Source organism: Polyodon spathula, chromosome 48 (genome assembly GCF_017654505.1).
Source record: "Polyodon spathula isolate WHYD16114869_AA chromosome 48, ASM1765450v1, whole genome shotgun sequence".
NCBI lineage: Eukaryota > Metazoa > Chordata > Actinopteri > Acipenseriformes > Polyodontidae > Polyodon > Polyodon spathula.
Window position 1 is genome coordinate 627,282 of NC_054581.1, and position 14,854 is coordinate 642,135.

The 14,854-nt window shown below is 46.5% G+C and overlaps 2 protein-coding genes and 1 pseudogene across 2 annotated transcripts in view; 1 reads left to right on the forward strand and 2 right to left on the reverse strand.

The window, feature by feature from the left end:
* The window catches only part of LOC121306469 (erythropoietin-like), a 9,290-nt gene extending 8,930 nt beyond the window's left edge, over nt 1-360 (reverse strand). The window contains exon 1 of the mRNA XM_041238191.1: nt 1-360. This exon is cut by the window's left edge and continues 473 nt beyond it. The gene's annotated coding sequence lies outside the window, so the exon portion shown is untranslated.
* A 4,335-nt stretch (nt 361-4,695) lies between these two features.
* LOC121306470 lies at nt 4,696-6,737 on the reverse strand (annotated as a pseudogene).
* Nucleotides 6,738-12,685: 5,948 nt separating this feature from the next.
* LOC121306567 (SPRY domain-containing SOCS box protein 4-like) lies at nt 12,686-13,901 on the forward strand. The gene is made up of 2 exons (XM_041238364.1): nt 12,686-13,431; nt 13,635-13,901. Exons 1-2 carry the CDS (start codon nt 12,750-12,752, stop codon nt 13,760-13,762), a joined length of 810 nt encoding a protein of 269 aa, XP_041094298.1. The 5' UTR covers nt 12,686-12,749; the 3' UTR covers nt 13,763-13,901.
* The last annotated feature ends 953 nt before the right edge of the window (nt 13,902-14,854 follow it).

The window sequence follows — 14,854 nt, forward strand, 5'->3', positions numbered from 1 at the left end:
GTGTGTGTGTGTGTGTGTGTGCGTGTGTGTGTGTGTGTGTGTGTGTCTTTGTCTCTCTCCTTCTCTCTCTTCAGAGGGCGTCCTACACCCCCCCCTTTCAATATATACTAAAAAGCGCCTGTGACCTACAAATCGCACGCGTTGAGTTTCTGACAGCAAATAAGTGAGTGAGTAGCTGGGCTTCGTGGGACGTTTTGTCAGGGTTAGGAGCGGAAACAGGGGCTTCCTCGCGGAGGCTCTTCAAATTGGTCCTCGGGGACCAATCTGGACGCGTGGAAAAAAAGTGTCAAGGCAACCCTCTGCATGTTCCCTACGCTTTACCAGACCTCTCTGTGCTTTACAATGCTTCCCTATGCTTTACCAGACCTCTCTGTGCTTTACAATGCTTCCCTATGCTTTACCAGACCTCTCTGTGCTTTACAATTCTTCCCCAGACCTCTCTGTGCTTTACAATGTTTCCCTATGCTTTACCAGACCTCTCTGTGCTTTACAATGCTTCCCTATGCTTTACCAGACCTCTCTGTGCTTTACAATACTTCTCTATGCTTTACCACACATCTCTGTGCTTTACAATGCTTCCGTACGCTTTACCACACCTCTCTGTGCTTTACAATGCTCCCCTATGCTTTACCAGACCTCTCTGTGCTTTACAATGCTTCCCTGTGCTTTACCAGACCTCTCTGTGCTTTACAATGCTTCCCCAGACCTCTCTGTGCTTTACAATGCTTCCCTATGCTTTACCAGGCCTCTCTGTTCTTTACAATGCTTCCCTACGCTTTACCAGACCTCTTCCTGCTTTACAATGCTTCCCCAGACCTCTCTGTGCTTTACAATGCTTCCCTATGCTTTACCAGACCTCTCTGTGCTTTACAATGCTTCCTTATGCTTTACCAGACCTCTCTGTGCTTTACAATGCTTCCCTATGCTTTACCAGACCTCTCTGTGCTTTACAATGCTTCCCTATGCTTTACCAGACCTCTCTGTGCTTTACAATGCTTCCCTATGCCTTGCCAGACCTCTCCGTGCTTTACAATGCTTCCCTATGCTCTGTTGAAGCCGGACTAAGATTTTAATAACTCTCTCCCTTAATTCTAAAGGTCGTTTCAGTTTGATTGAGGTGGTGGTGTTTTTTTTTTTAAGGTCAGCGTGATTGTGACAGCGCACATCCCCCGCGCAACACAATGAAGCAGGCAGCAAGACGCCGCGCGCTGTCCAGACCGCCGTCTCCACGGCTCCCCTCCTCGCTGGGGGGGTTCATGCAAAGTTCGTGTGGGGTAAGCGCTTTTGTTTTCACGTCACCGCAAAAAAACTGGACGAAACGATAAATAGATATTTATTTAAAAAAAAAAAAAAAAAAAAGAAAAGAAAAGCAAAAAAGTACAACCATTCGCACTGCGCATGCGTAAAACAGATTCCGCTAATGATTCATAATTAGCTGAAGCTGATAATTCAGCCCATTCAAATCTGGAAGGGTTTGGTTAGTTGAATATATCATATTTACATATCGTTTTTTATGTCATGTATCATGTTTTTGTACCATTAAGAACATCGTAGATAAATGGGTTGTCTGTTTCCAATTTGTTTGCATGCACACACACACACACATATATATATATATATATACAATGGGAAATGCACCCCCTTTGACAGGTTATTAAAGTAGCTTATTAAAAAAAGGATTGGAAATAAACAAAAACAAAACAAGATAAATGTCGAGTTTATTTTAATTGCAAAATGTTGCTGATTCCATGGAAAGACGTTGCGTAAACTGCAGATATACGTGCCGGCCGGCGTGTTGACCCGCGGAAGGTAAGACGCCTGTGACATCAACGGCTCCGATCAGCTAGCGGGGCTGTCAGCGAGCCAGGAAGGGATGCCTAATTTAGGAACTCGTAGTAAGCGCGAAAGGTTACTCAGTCAAACTGTCGTATGCATAAACAAAACGAAATAAATAGAAAACGGGTCTTTTCCTGGCACAATGTCATGGCCGCGCGTTGGAACCCGTGTTTACTCAGCGTTGGGAAACAATACGCGCGACGTGGGGGGGCTGATAATGATCCTGCAAGATTACCAGTTGGGATAGCCAACTTAGAACTCGCCAATAATAAAAAAATGTATCTATAAATATATACATAAATAAATAATTCAGCAGGGCTTTTGTTCAAAGCACCGTGCTTTATTAATTTCACTGCAGTTCACTCTGAAACAAGCGAGGGGGTTTGGGGAAGCGTCAGCGGCCCCTGGTGGAGATTGGGTGGTACTGCACCCTCAGAGTGGGTACGTGCGGTTCACACCTCCTGTGAGAGAATGGGACGAGCGCTGGGCGGTCGTGTGCTATTTTTAAGTGTGTTTCTGCGATATATATACACGCGCAGAGAGACAAGCAGACAGACACTATGGGATGTAAATAGCTTACTGTCCTAAGGAAGTGCTTTGTTCAAGCGCTTCCTCGACTACGTTTATTTTCGTCAACTTTTCCTAGCGGGTGACTCTCTTTCTCAGCTCCACCAGCACAGAGCAGAGGGAGGCTGTTCAGAGAGTATAAGAGCATCCCTTTCTCTCTCTCTGCTCCACCGCCACAGAGCAGAGGGAGTCTGTTTCTCTTTTTCTTCTCCATCAGCTTATCAATGTTGTAGTCCTGAATAATAATACGTATATCCTAATATATCCATGTTGTATATAATGTACAACACAGTGCAGCGTGCTGTGGAAAGCGTGCTGTAATGACAGCCTTGGGCCGCACGGGGGCAGCAGAGGCTGGTGGATTTTTGAGCGGATACACAAGAGATAAAACGGAGCGAGATCAACCGGAATGAGAAGTAAGCGTTACCCGCAGCACAGGAAGTGACACGGTACCAGGAAGCAGCGGCCGGAATTAGTTTTCTCTCCCCGTCGCGTCACATTTTGCCGTCTCTCGACCTGCCTCAGCGTAAAGAGCGAGCTAGCGGGTTCCCTTCGGGTAGATAACTTCAAAACAACAAACATGTTTTCTTAACTCCTCCTTGACACAGGAAGCAGTTCTCCCTCGTACTGTAACTCCGGGCCTCCGGAGGGGGGGGGGGGGGGGGGGGGGGTGCATTATCCCACTCCAGGTTTTCCAGCTACAATGAGATGATGAAAGACTTCAGAGTCTGATAGACGCAGGGTTCACTGGTTCAGTTTGGAGATTTATAAAACACCATGCGATCCACTGAGGGGCAATGGCAGCTACAATGGGCCTAGGCTGGTAGAATGGGACCACAGCGTGCCAACTATACCCTTCCCAAAGGATCTTCAATGGCAATGCAGAGAGATAGCGATAACCCAGTGGCAAAAATGGCTCTATTATACTGAGGGGCAATTTAACGAAGCTTTTGACACATACCTTCCAAGCACTGGGCAAAGAAAACCTCTCTCGTTATTATATGCATAATTGGTCTCTTCCTTCTGTTCGTTGGTTCTTAGTTTGTAGGGTTAAAAAAGGGGCGTGTGTTCTACGCTGTCTCCATTCAGCAAGTGTGTGCGTCTCTCTTTTTAGGTGATTTAGCGGCCTCTGTTGGGTGAAACGCAGTACTGCAACTTATTGCTGAATAATTATCCAGCTCTGCACGAAAATTTTAGGCTTCAGCTCGACTTTGGTAATCTGACGCATTGTAAAAGGTTTGCACTCCAGCGCAGTGTGTTAAACAGAGATAGAAACAAGACTCCCGCTGCACAGCAGTGTGATCCATTCCTGGTTTTACTGCGAGTTTAATCAGAGACACTGAGACTAATCAAGCTGGTAGTAAAACCTGGACCGGATGACTGTGATTCTGTACAGTTACCACTGTATAAACTCGAAGGTGATCAGGAACGGAAACGACACTCACACGGGGCGGGACGAGGAGGGGGGGTCACCCAATCCTTTATACCTTAAAAATGTCTTAAAAACTGTTTGTTTAAACCCGAACCAGCACATCTATCATGATGATGACAGGAACAGTGGATAAGGGTGTAGATAACACCACCAACAGAAAATAAAAACGAAAACTAAATAATAAAAAAATCACACGACAGCAGGCCTGGTAAAAACAATAATTATAATAATTTAAAAAAAAATCAAACATGAAAACCTTTTCAATACATTAAAAAAAAAAAAAGAGTATAAAAAAATAATATATTTCTTAACTGGGGAGGGAGAGGAGAGGGAGTGTGTTGAACACTGTAAAAAATACACCAATTATTCCTCACCACGACCACCTTTCCCTTCTCGTCCGCACCCTCCCCTCCAAATACTTCTGCAGTTTTAGGAGGCAAAACAACAGCTAAAAAAAAAGGTTTTATTCTAACCCAATTTGGCCTGGCGCATACTGACCCCTGGTGGCCGAACCCGGCATCTGCGCTACTGTTTTAAAGAGCAAATTATTCAGGGGTTTTCATTTTCGTTTACAGTTTTCGGAAGTTTTTGGAAACACAGTGTAGTTGAAATAGATTCACGACTAGGCACAGAGAGCCCACAGCATTTTGATATATATGTATTTTTTTTTTAAAGAAAAATAATAATAATTTAAACACAACATTAATGAATTAAAACCTTCTCTCTCTCTGAGCCCGCCCCCCTGACCCCACCCCCTCCCCTCATATCCCCGCCCCACCCACCATACCCCGCCCCGGGGTTTTTGACGCACTAATTGTAATAAATAAATAAATAAATAATAAATAATACCCTCCGCTTAATTTTAGTCTTACAGAAGTCAATTAGTAGCAATTATTCATCTTTGTGTGTGTGTGTGTGTGTGTGTTTTTCTTCATTAAAATCGCCCCCCCCACTTCAAATTTCTTTATATATATAAAAAAAAACAAGACCAAAAAAAAAAAAAAAATCACCTGTTTATCAACATTCAAAAAAGTGAAATTATTTAATTTTATCTCCAGTGGAGGGAGGGAGGGGGGATTCTGTTCAGACCCCCCCCCCCCTCTCAAAGCCTCACCCGTTAAGACTCTTCTTCTCCTCATTTTGTTCAGAGAAAGTGAAGTGAGAAAGTTCTCTGGTTATGGTGAGAGAGAGTGTATCTGTCTGTATGCTGCGTGCGTGCGTGTGCGTGTGCGTGTGCGTGTGCGTGTGCGTGCCCCGTCTCTTCCTTAACTCCAGATTTTCAGAAAACTGTCCCACGATCCAGTAGCCACAGCCATCCCGTCATCAGTGACCCCCCAAACAGCTGACTCTGTTGTCGTGACCAGCCAGCACCCCTGAAACAAGAAACGCGAAACCCAGCGTCAGACAGAGAAGCGTCCTGTTTATAAGCTTCAAAAAGGAGGGGTGGGGTAAATTACCTTTACTGTATTGCACTGCACAGCCAGGGCCAAATGTTTTGCATCATTTAAATCAAGAAACTACAAAAAGATAAATATGAAAAATAAATAAATCTACCAGAAGTCATAACAGTAGTTATCTCATGTTAGATTTGTCATTCAGAGGGGGTGCAATTCAATATGTTAACAAGGGAACATTATTCAGCAGCTTTCACTGGACTCTATGAAGCTGAGTGAGTTCATTCTATATAGACCAGCGAGGGGTCCCTGGGGGTCCGTACCGGCGCGGTCCCCCTTCATGCAGTCCCACAGGTTGAAGTCAGTTGAAGTCAGTTGAAGTCGTCCTATCCTGCCAGCAGCAGACGGCTGCTCTTGGAGAAGGAGACGGACGTGATCCCGCAAATGATGTTGTCGAGGGAGTACATCATGAGCTCCTGATCGGAGCGCAGGTTGAACAGGCGGCACGTGGCGTTGTCCGAACCCGTCGCAAACGCGCTCCCGTTCGGGAAGAACTGTGCCGGGAGGAGAGACAAACTGTTACAATGCAAAACCTGTACATATGAAGTCTCCCCCTCTATGGGTTAACACCTTTCTCTGATCTGTATGCAGTCTCTCTCTCTCTGTATGCATTCTCTCTCTATGCAGTCAGTCTCTCTCTCCTCTGTATGTAGTCTCTCTCTCTCTCTGTATGCAGTCTCTCTCCCTCTCTATATGCAGTCTCTCTCCCTCTCTCTCTCTGTATGCAGTCTCTCTGTATGCAGTCTCTCTCTCTGTATGCAGTCTCTCTCTGTATGTATGCAGTCTTTCTCTCTCTGTATGCAGTCTCTCTCTCTCTGTATGCAGTCTCTCTCCCTCTCTGTATGCAGTCTCTCTCTGTATGTATGCAGTCTTTCTCTCTCTGTATGCAGTCTCTCTCTCTCTGTATGTATGCAAGATACAGAGGGAGAGAGGCAGAGAGAAAGCGAGAGATCTTATTCAACAGCATGGAATCAAAAGAAACTACAAAATATTTTTTAAATTTGTTAGTTGTTCGTTCTATGGAAAAACTACAAAGCGCTGGGTGTGCAATTCAATATGTTAACAACCCGTCCAGCAGCTTTTGTTCGACTTCGACTTTATGAAGCAAGATTAGTTCATTTCTACAGGATGATGATGCAAAACGTTTAAGCAGAACTGTACAAAATGTATCTAAATAGAGGTCTGTATTGCTTGTCAGACAAGACCACAGCATAAAGAACTACAGCTCCCAGCATCCCTCACCACTGCTGCCGGTGCATGCTGGGAGCTGTAGTCATAGCCAGTAGAATCAGTTCATTGAAAGCTTTTGTCCATAGCTGAAGATGTGTATGAATCAGAGGGAACCTGGAGTTTGTTCCCCAGTGCATGGCGTAGATTTTGGCCAGGTGACCCCTTAGGGTGTGTCGTGTTCTCATTTGAATTCTGCCCAGGGGGTCCAAACCAGCCATGATCTGGGGAGGGGGGGGGGGGGACACGACACCAAAAACACAAAGATTCATCCCATCAAGGTCTGCCCTACCCTTGCACTGCTAACACTGTAGCTATAACTCTCTGTGATCCTATCTGCCTGCATCCCAGTTCATATTCTAGCAGTGTTATTATAATACACAGCATCCCAGTTCATATTCTAGCAGTGTTATTATAATACACAGCATCCCAGTTCATATTCTAGCAGTGTTATTATAATACACAGCATCCCAGTTCATATTCTAGCAGTGTTATTATAATACACAGCATCCCAGTTCATATTCTAGCAGTGTTATTATAATACACAGCATCCCAGTTCATATTCTAGCAGTGTTATTATAATACACAGCATCCCAGTTCATATTCTAGCAGTGTTATTATAATACACAGCATCCCAGTTCATATTCTAGCAGTGTTATTATAATACACAGCATCCCAGTTCATATTCTAGCAGTGCTATTATAATACACAGCATCCCAGTTCATATTCTAGCAGTGTTACTATTTGCACTGACTGTAAACCACACTATTTCAATATGAAGCTTGCATTGTAACCCTGCGCTGTTAGTCACAGAGTCGCTCACCTGGGTCAATGTGCAGTCTCCACATGCTTTCCTGGCATCCTGCGGCAAGGAAAAAAAGAACAACTTGACAAAATCACACAAGAGGTGCGGCGATCACCCACGATCGGTGGGCAGGGGCGCGGTGAGAAAAACAACAAACAAAAACCAAAACCCGGTCCCAAAACACACGCTGACCGCACTCTCTCACAGACAACATCCAGAAACAAATTTGTGCAAAGACACACACACACAGACAGTGGCTGAACCGGGATTTGAACTGAGAGGGGGCAAGGTGTTAGACTCTTGTACCCGGATCTGGTTTCGCAGTTGCTCTGCCTCTTGGCGAAGCTGCTCCTGTTCACTCATCGTCCCGAATTCGAAGCTGGCGCCCTGATCCTACCGCCGCTCAGCCAATCAGAAACCTGGAAAACAAAAGGGGAGGCGGGGCTACTGTCAGAGACGTGGTGTCACAGGCCCTCGGAACTCAAAAAACTCTGCCCTTTAAGACACAACAATGGGTTTATCTGCCCCCCGACACAAATAAAGACAATGCTAACTTTCTTATTTTTGCAACAGGGTGCGCAAAACAGGGTTTGAAATGTGCTGGCAGGCTGGATCTGGTCGCCCAGACTGTCAGTTTCCTCAGTCTGTTTTGGAATGGGTGAAACACAGCGGTTTCATCCAGTTCAGGTTTTACTGCCAGCTTGATCACCCCCCCCCCCCCCACAGTGTGTGCAGAAGTACCAAGAGCTTGATCACTCCCCCACAGTGTGTGCAGAAGTACCGAGCTCAGCTGGGCGTCCTCGCTCTTAAACTAAAAACCAAGAACTGCTTCAAACTGCTGTGCAACTTATATTTAACTTTTTTTTTTTGCAGAAGTACCAAGAGCTTGATCACTCCCCCACAGTGTGTGCAGAAGTACCGAGCTCAGCCCCCCCCTCCTAAACCCCCCCCCCCCCCCCCCGCCAGCTGATCCACCTGCCAGAGTTGTGTATAAATTCCACCGCCCAAATAGGGACAACACAAACTAACGGAGGCAATCCACCTGCCAGAGTTATTCAGCCGGGTTTATAGGGAAAGTAACGGAGGCTGGGTTGCCTAGCAACAGCCTATTAGTGGACCCCCAGTGTAATGCAGGCTTTGGGAGGCAGTTAATAGGGGCTGGTTCATGAAGAACACCGAGACCGTTCTGAGAACCCCGAGCCAGTTCTGAGGTTCCGAGTTCCAGTTCTAAAAGGCTGCACTGTCTACCAGGTTCAGTCTGGGTATGGACAGCAGTGTGCAAATCTAGCAGCTCAAGATGTGTCCCTGATCTCCTTTATATACCTGCACTGCTTCTCAAAAGTCTTCTCATAAGTCTACAGCGTGTGGGTCTCTTAAACGAATTGCCTGCACGGTCTATTAAAATCTTTAATAAATTAGACAATGGTCACGAATAGAACTATTTTGACCAAAGATTTCCAGTTGCAGTGCTTGCAGGTGTGAAAGTGTAGGCTGGCATCGTCCCTGCTCTCCCCAGCCTTGTCTCCAGCCTCTGTGAATAATTCAGTGCCCTCCCGACAGGCGCAGACTCCCTGCTTGGTAAATGCCATCAATCGCAGCTGGGGGGGGGGGGTCCAGCGGCTAGAGAAAGGGGGGCTCGATTCCAGGAGATTCAAATCCCAGATAAGCCACTGAGCGTGTGTGTGTGTGTGTGACCCTGAGCGAGTCACTGAACCTCCTTGTGCTCCGTCCTTCGGACAAGACGCAAAACAAGCGAGGTCCTATTGGAAGTGACTCTGCAGCAGCAGCAGTAGTTGATGATGATGCCCCCCCCCCCCCCCCCCCCCAGTCTCTGGAAGTCTCTTTGGATAAGCACCTCTGCGGAATGACTCATTAATAAAAGACAGGGGGCTCAGTGTCTCTAACAGAGATGTAAGGTAACTTGAAGCATTTCCAGTCTCTCACCTTACAAACTGAAACACACAAAAGCAGCAGAATGGGGGTTTGCACTCCGCTTCGGCCAGCGCACAGTCTCCCTTGGCTTCCTGTGACCCGCAGCAAAATGGAAACAGGAAGAAAGGGCTATTGTTTTGGTACCGGCCCATCTGTTTCCTGTTCTGGTGCAGTCCCTGATTGTTGAAGATCTGATCTGATCTCTCTCTCTCTCTCTCTCTCGTAGAATGGTTTCTTATCAAAGTTTCAAAGCACACAGAGGTCTGGTAAAGCATAGGGAAGCATTGTAAAGCACAGAGAGGTCTGGTAAAGCATAGGGAAGCATTGTAAAGCACAGAGAGGTCTGGTAAAGCATAGGGAAGCATTGTAAAGCACAGAGAGGTCTAGTAAAGCATAGGGAAACATTGTAAAGCACAGAGAGGTCTGGTAAAGCATAGGGAAGCATTGTAAAGCACAGAGAGGTCTGGTAAAGCATAGGGAAGCATTGTAAAGCACAGAGAGGTCTGGTAAAGCATAGGGAAGCATTGTAAAGCACAGAGAGGTCTGGTAAAGCATAGGGAAGCATTGTAAAGCACAGAGAGGTCTGGTAAAGCATAGGGAAGCATTGTAAAGCACAGAGAAGTCTGGTAAAGCATCGGGGAGCATTGTAAAGCACAGAGAGGTCTGGTAAAGCACAGGGAAGCATTGTAAAGCACAGAGAGGGATGGTAAATAAACTGATTGCACCTACGTTAGAAATGCATACATCTAAAGCATCGCTACAAAAACAACGAACACATGCATTGTATAGTAGTGCTCGCCACCTGCTGGACACTCCGCGGCATTACAGCTGCTGTACAACGAAGAGAGACAAAGCGCCTCTCTGGAATGATCTTACAGCTGCTGTACAACCTTAGGATTACACGCTCCGAATTAGGATCACATGTGTTGTTGTGTGTGTGTGTGTGTGTGTGTGTGTGTGTGTGTGTGTGGTGTGTGGTGTGTGTGTGTACAACCGGGGTGACCAACATGAGTACACCTGGGTTCACATATATACTATATAATATATATATAATGTAATATTATATATATATATATATATATATATATATAATTTTAAAACACAAGGCAAAACGTTTTGCCTGCAACATATTGGATTTTGTTTTAACATTATACTTCATATAAAAAAAAAAAAAACGTTCCGCTATTGCATAGTCAACCAAAAAAGTAAAAAAACACCCCCACCCCCCCCCCCGCCCCCAACCCTATATATGCATATATGTGCCACACGTCGCTGCAGCAAAATTAAACGGTTTAATTTCCAAAATAAACAATAATCTTAACACATGCAAGCTTTCCTTTAAAGGAAAAAAAAATGGTACATCGGCCATGGCCTGTACCTGACACTTTTCTTTTCAATGTGGCCCCTGGTTATCTCCGTGGTAGAATTTGCATCTTAAATTTATAGGTAAAAAAAAAAAAAAAAAAAGAAAATAAGTGATTTTTAAAAAAAAAAAAAAAAAAAAAAATTTCAAAAAATTTGTTTTTATTGAGAGAAACCTTTTGCTAAAATTCAAGTAACAAAAAAAAAAAAAAAAAGTAAAAAAAAAAAAAAAAAAAAAAAAAGAAGACACCGGCGGCGATGTGAATGACGTCATAGCCCCGTCCACGCACGTCACTGCAGCCGCTTATCACGTCACTCCGTGTAACAGAGAACAAACAAAACATGGTACGGAATGTATTGAGAGATAAAAAAAAAAAAAAACTAGCAAAACGAGAGAATAAATACAACCGTGCTTTGGAAACTCAACCCGGCGAATGCAGAGCAGAGAGGTGAGCCAGGGACGAACCAGGGACCTCAAAGACACAGGTATGAAAAACCAAGACAGCCCTTCCCTCGACCTGCTAGCAAGCCTCTCTTCAAAGAGCTGTACTGTTGAAACGCGCTCGGCTGCGGTGTTAGCTTCACATTTATTTATTTACGTTGAACATGTTTTCATTTTTCTGTACGCGTGTGTTGCCCCTTCCCCTCGCACCCCTGATTATTTGTGTGGATGGGAATGAGACTCCTGTTGCATAGCAGTGTGATCCAGTCCAGGTTTTACTACCAGCTTGATCAGCCCCACAGTGTGGCTAGGCAACAAGCTCAGGTGTGTCTGATTATTAAACTCCTAGTGAAAGCAGGACTGGATCACACTGCTGTGCAGCGGGAGTCTGATTATTAAACTCCTAGTGAAAGCAGGACCGGATCACACTGCTGTGCAGCGGGAGTCTGATTATTAAACTCCTAGTGAAACCAGGACTGGATCACACTGCTGTGCAGCGGGAGTCTGATTATTAAACTCCTAGTGAAAGCAGGACTGGATCACACTGCTGTGCAGCGGGAGTGTGATTATTAAACTCCTAGTGAAAGCAGGACTGGATTACACTGCTGTGCAGCGGGAGTCTGATTATTAAACTCCTAGTGAAAGCAGGACTGGATCACACTGCTGTGCAGCGGGAGTCTGATTATTAAACTCCTAGTGAAAGCAGGACTGGATCACACCGCTGTGCAGCGGGAGTCTGATTATTAAACTCCTAGTGAAAGCAGGACTGGATCACACTGCTGTGCAGCGGGAGTCTGATTATTAAACTCCTAGTGAAAGCAGGACTGGATCACACTGCTGTGCAGCGGGAGTCTGATTATTAAACTCCTAGTGAAAGCAGGACTGGATCACACCGCTGTGCAGCGGGAGTCTGATTATTAAACTCCTAGTGAAACCAGGACTGGATCACACCGCTGTGCAGCGGGAGTCTTATTATTAAACTCCTAGTGAAAGCAGGACTGGATCACACTGCTGTGCAGCGGGAGTCTGATTATTAAACTCCTAGTGAAAGCTCAGGAATGGATCAAACTGCTGTGCACGTACGCCCCCTCCGACTAATAATTTCGATCACTTTCGTCCTAACGTCCTCCTACCACCTAGTGGTGACGACACACGTTCGCCCTCTCAGATAATAATTGACCTCGATAGTGAAAGCCGTGACTGGATCACAAATAATATAGCGGGAGTTCCATTATTAATAACTCCTAGTGAAAGCAGGGCTGGATCACACCGCTGTGCAGCGGGAGTCTCATTTTGATTGCGATCCTCGCTGATCCCCTCACACCTCAACCGCCCGAACCAGACCTCAACTGACGGGCCGTTTCAATATTGTTGCCCCTCGAAGAATTGCAGTACGGAATTAACGTAAGCAACGTTAACCTCAAAATTTGCCTTGTTAATTTTTAAATAATAGCAAAGGTTTCCAACTTGAATAACTTTGCTATTTGAAATATTTCTTCTGCGTAAACTATAACGAAACTGAAAACGTGTTTTTTTTTCTGTTTTTTTTTTTTTTTCCAGGATAAATACCTACTTCAGTTATACTCACTATGTGAGTGCTTCGACTCGCCTGCACTGCCTCGTAAACACACACACTAAGACAAACAATAATAATAATAATAATAATAATAATAATAATTTAAGCAAAGGAAAATGGGTCTTTCTTTATTCAAAGCGTTTCGGTCGTGGCTGGCAGACCCGCCACACACAGATCTCGGGTCAGATTTGCGGGCAATGCGGGTGTCCCCTTGCGCCCGCCTGGCGACGATCCTGGACTCGCCCCGGGTCTCCTTCGAAGAGCGTGTGCGCCACGGCTGGAACCCCTCCGCCTGCTCCGCCAACTTCTCCGTCTCCGCCGACCGGCTCACGGCGAAGCGCAGCCCGGTGCCGTGGAGCACGGACTCGATCCGGGGGAAAGAAGGGTTCGCCACCGGGCTCCACGTCTGGGAAATAAACTGGCCGGCAGGGCAGCGCGGATCCCACGCCGTGGTCGGGGTCTCCACCGCCGGAGGTGCTTTGCAGGCTCCCGGTTTTACCGCTCTGGTCGGCGGCGACGGTGGATCGTGGGGCTGGGAGATCGGCAGGAATGAACTCCACCACGGAGGGGCTAAAGTCGGTACATACCCGTTGGCGGGGCCGGCCCGGTCGCCGCTTGCCGTGCCCGACGCCGTGCTTGTGGTGCTGGACGCGGATGCAGGGACCCTGGGCTTCGCGGTGGACAGACACTACCTTGGCACGGCGTTTGCAGGACTCGGGAGGGGGGCATTTTACCCCAGCGTGAGCGCCGTGTGGGGGGGCTGTGAGATTGGCATCTGTTACCTCAACGGGATGCAGCGTGAGTAGAAACGAGAGGTGCCGCTGGAACTGAGACTCCCCTTGCATCGCGGTGCGATCCGGTCCTGGTTTCACTAGGAGTTTAATAAAAGCAGCTGGGCTTGTCGCCTAGACACACTGTGGGCTGATCAAGCTGCTAGTAAAACCTGGACTGGATCAGTCTGCTGTGCGTTCCTGCCTCACCGTGTGTGTTGTTTTCTCCAGGCCAGCCCCAGCCGCTTATGGACCTCTCCAGACGAGTCGTGCGCCGCTCCGTGGGGACCGAGGTGGAGACAGCGGCTGAAAGCTTACCGCTCCCTTCTGCAATCAAGAGATTTCTGCTTTACCGATAGCAATGGCTTTGTGTTGTATCGTAAACCACCACCAGAGGGCGCCAACTTCCTCCAAAACCACTGGATTTATTTATGGATTTATTCGAATGTATGTGCGTGCAGATTGTGTACGTTGTGCGTATTAAAATCAGTTGCAATTCGCATCCCCTTTTAATCCATCTCAACACATTTATTTATTGATCACAAATTGCAGTCAGCAGCATTTTGTTAGAAAAGAACATAAACTGCTCTCTGTCCCTTTCTTTCTCTCTCTCTCTCTCTCTCTCTCTCTCTCTGTAGACGTCGCGCAATCCGATGAGTTGGGTGTGGTTGAGGTTGGGTTGGGTGTGGTTGTGGTGAGTGTGGGTGGCGTTGGTTCATTGCCCTGTGTGCATGTGCATTGCCCCCTGTGTGCATTGCCCTGTGTGTGTGTGTGTTGCAGATCATAGTGACCGTGTGGAAGCACGATGTGGAGAAGGCTGAGGTTCGAGAGCACGGCTACCTGACCATCCTGCAGAACCGCAGCCCCGCCCACATATTCCGAGAGGACCTCAACACATTCAACACATTTGCCTCCCTAACCAAAGACAAGACCAGGCATCTCATGTTCCTATCACAGATTTATTAATACAACAGAAAATGCAGATACTTTGCAATGCTTGTGATTTAAGGTAAATTCATAAACCCCGCTAATTCCACCCACCTCCTCAATACGCTTCAACAAGAAAGCAGGCATTTCAAGCCCGCCTCCTCCAGCCCCTTTTTTTGCAATAAAGTCTGGTCACATAGCCCCGCCCCCCTTTAAAACAAACAGCCAATCAGGGAAGTGAGTGAGTAGGCCTGGCAAGACCCCTAGGCTGCGATTGGCTCTCCCCTCGTTGTCTCCTAGGCGATTACCGGGTCACCACAAACACTTTCTGCCCGGATACAGTCACCATGTAGGCGTGATCCTCAGACCACCACTAGAGGGGGGCAGAGAGACAGAGGGAATGCATCGGATCTCATGGGGCAGGAGCTACAGTGTGTATTTCACACACACGCACACACACGTGATACGGCAGCTAGCGACAGTACAACTTCTGAAATGATACAGTAACAGTGTGTGCTTGATCA

Bases quoted from the DNA above. Each gene is read 5' to 3' on its own strand.
- LOC121306567 (XM_041238364.1), top strand. From the start codon at position 12,750: ATGGGTCTTTCTTTATTCAAAGCGTTTCGGTCGTGGCTGGCAGACCCG. The intron at 13,432-13,634 runs GTGAGTAGAAAC...TGTTTTCTCCAG, and splicing joins TTACCTCAACGGGATGCAGC to GCCAGCCCCAGCCGCTTATG.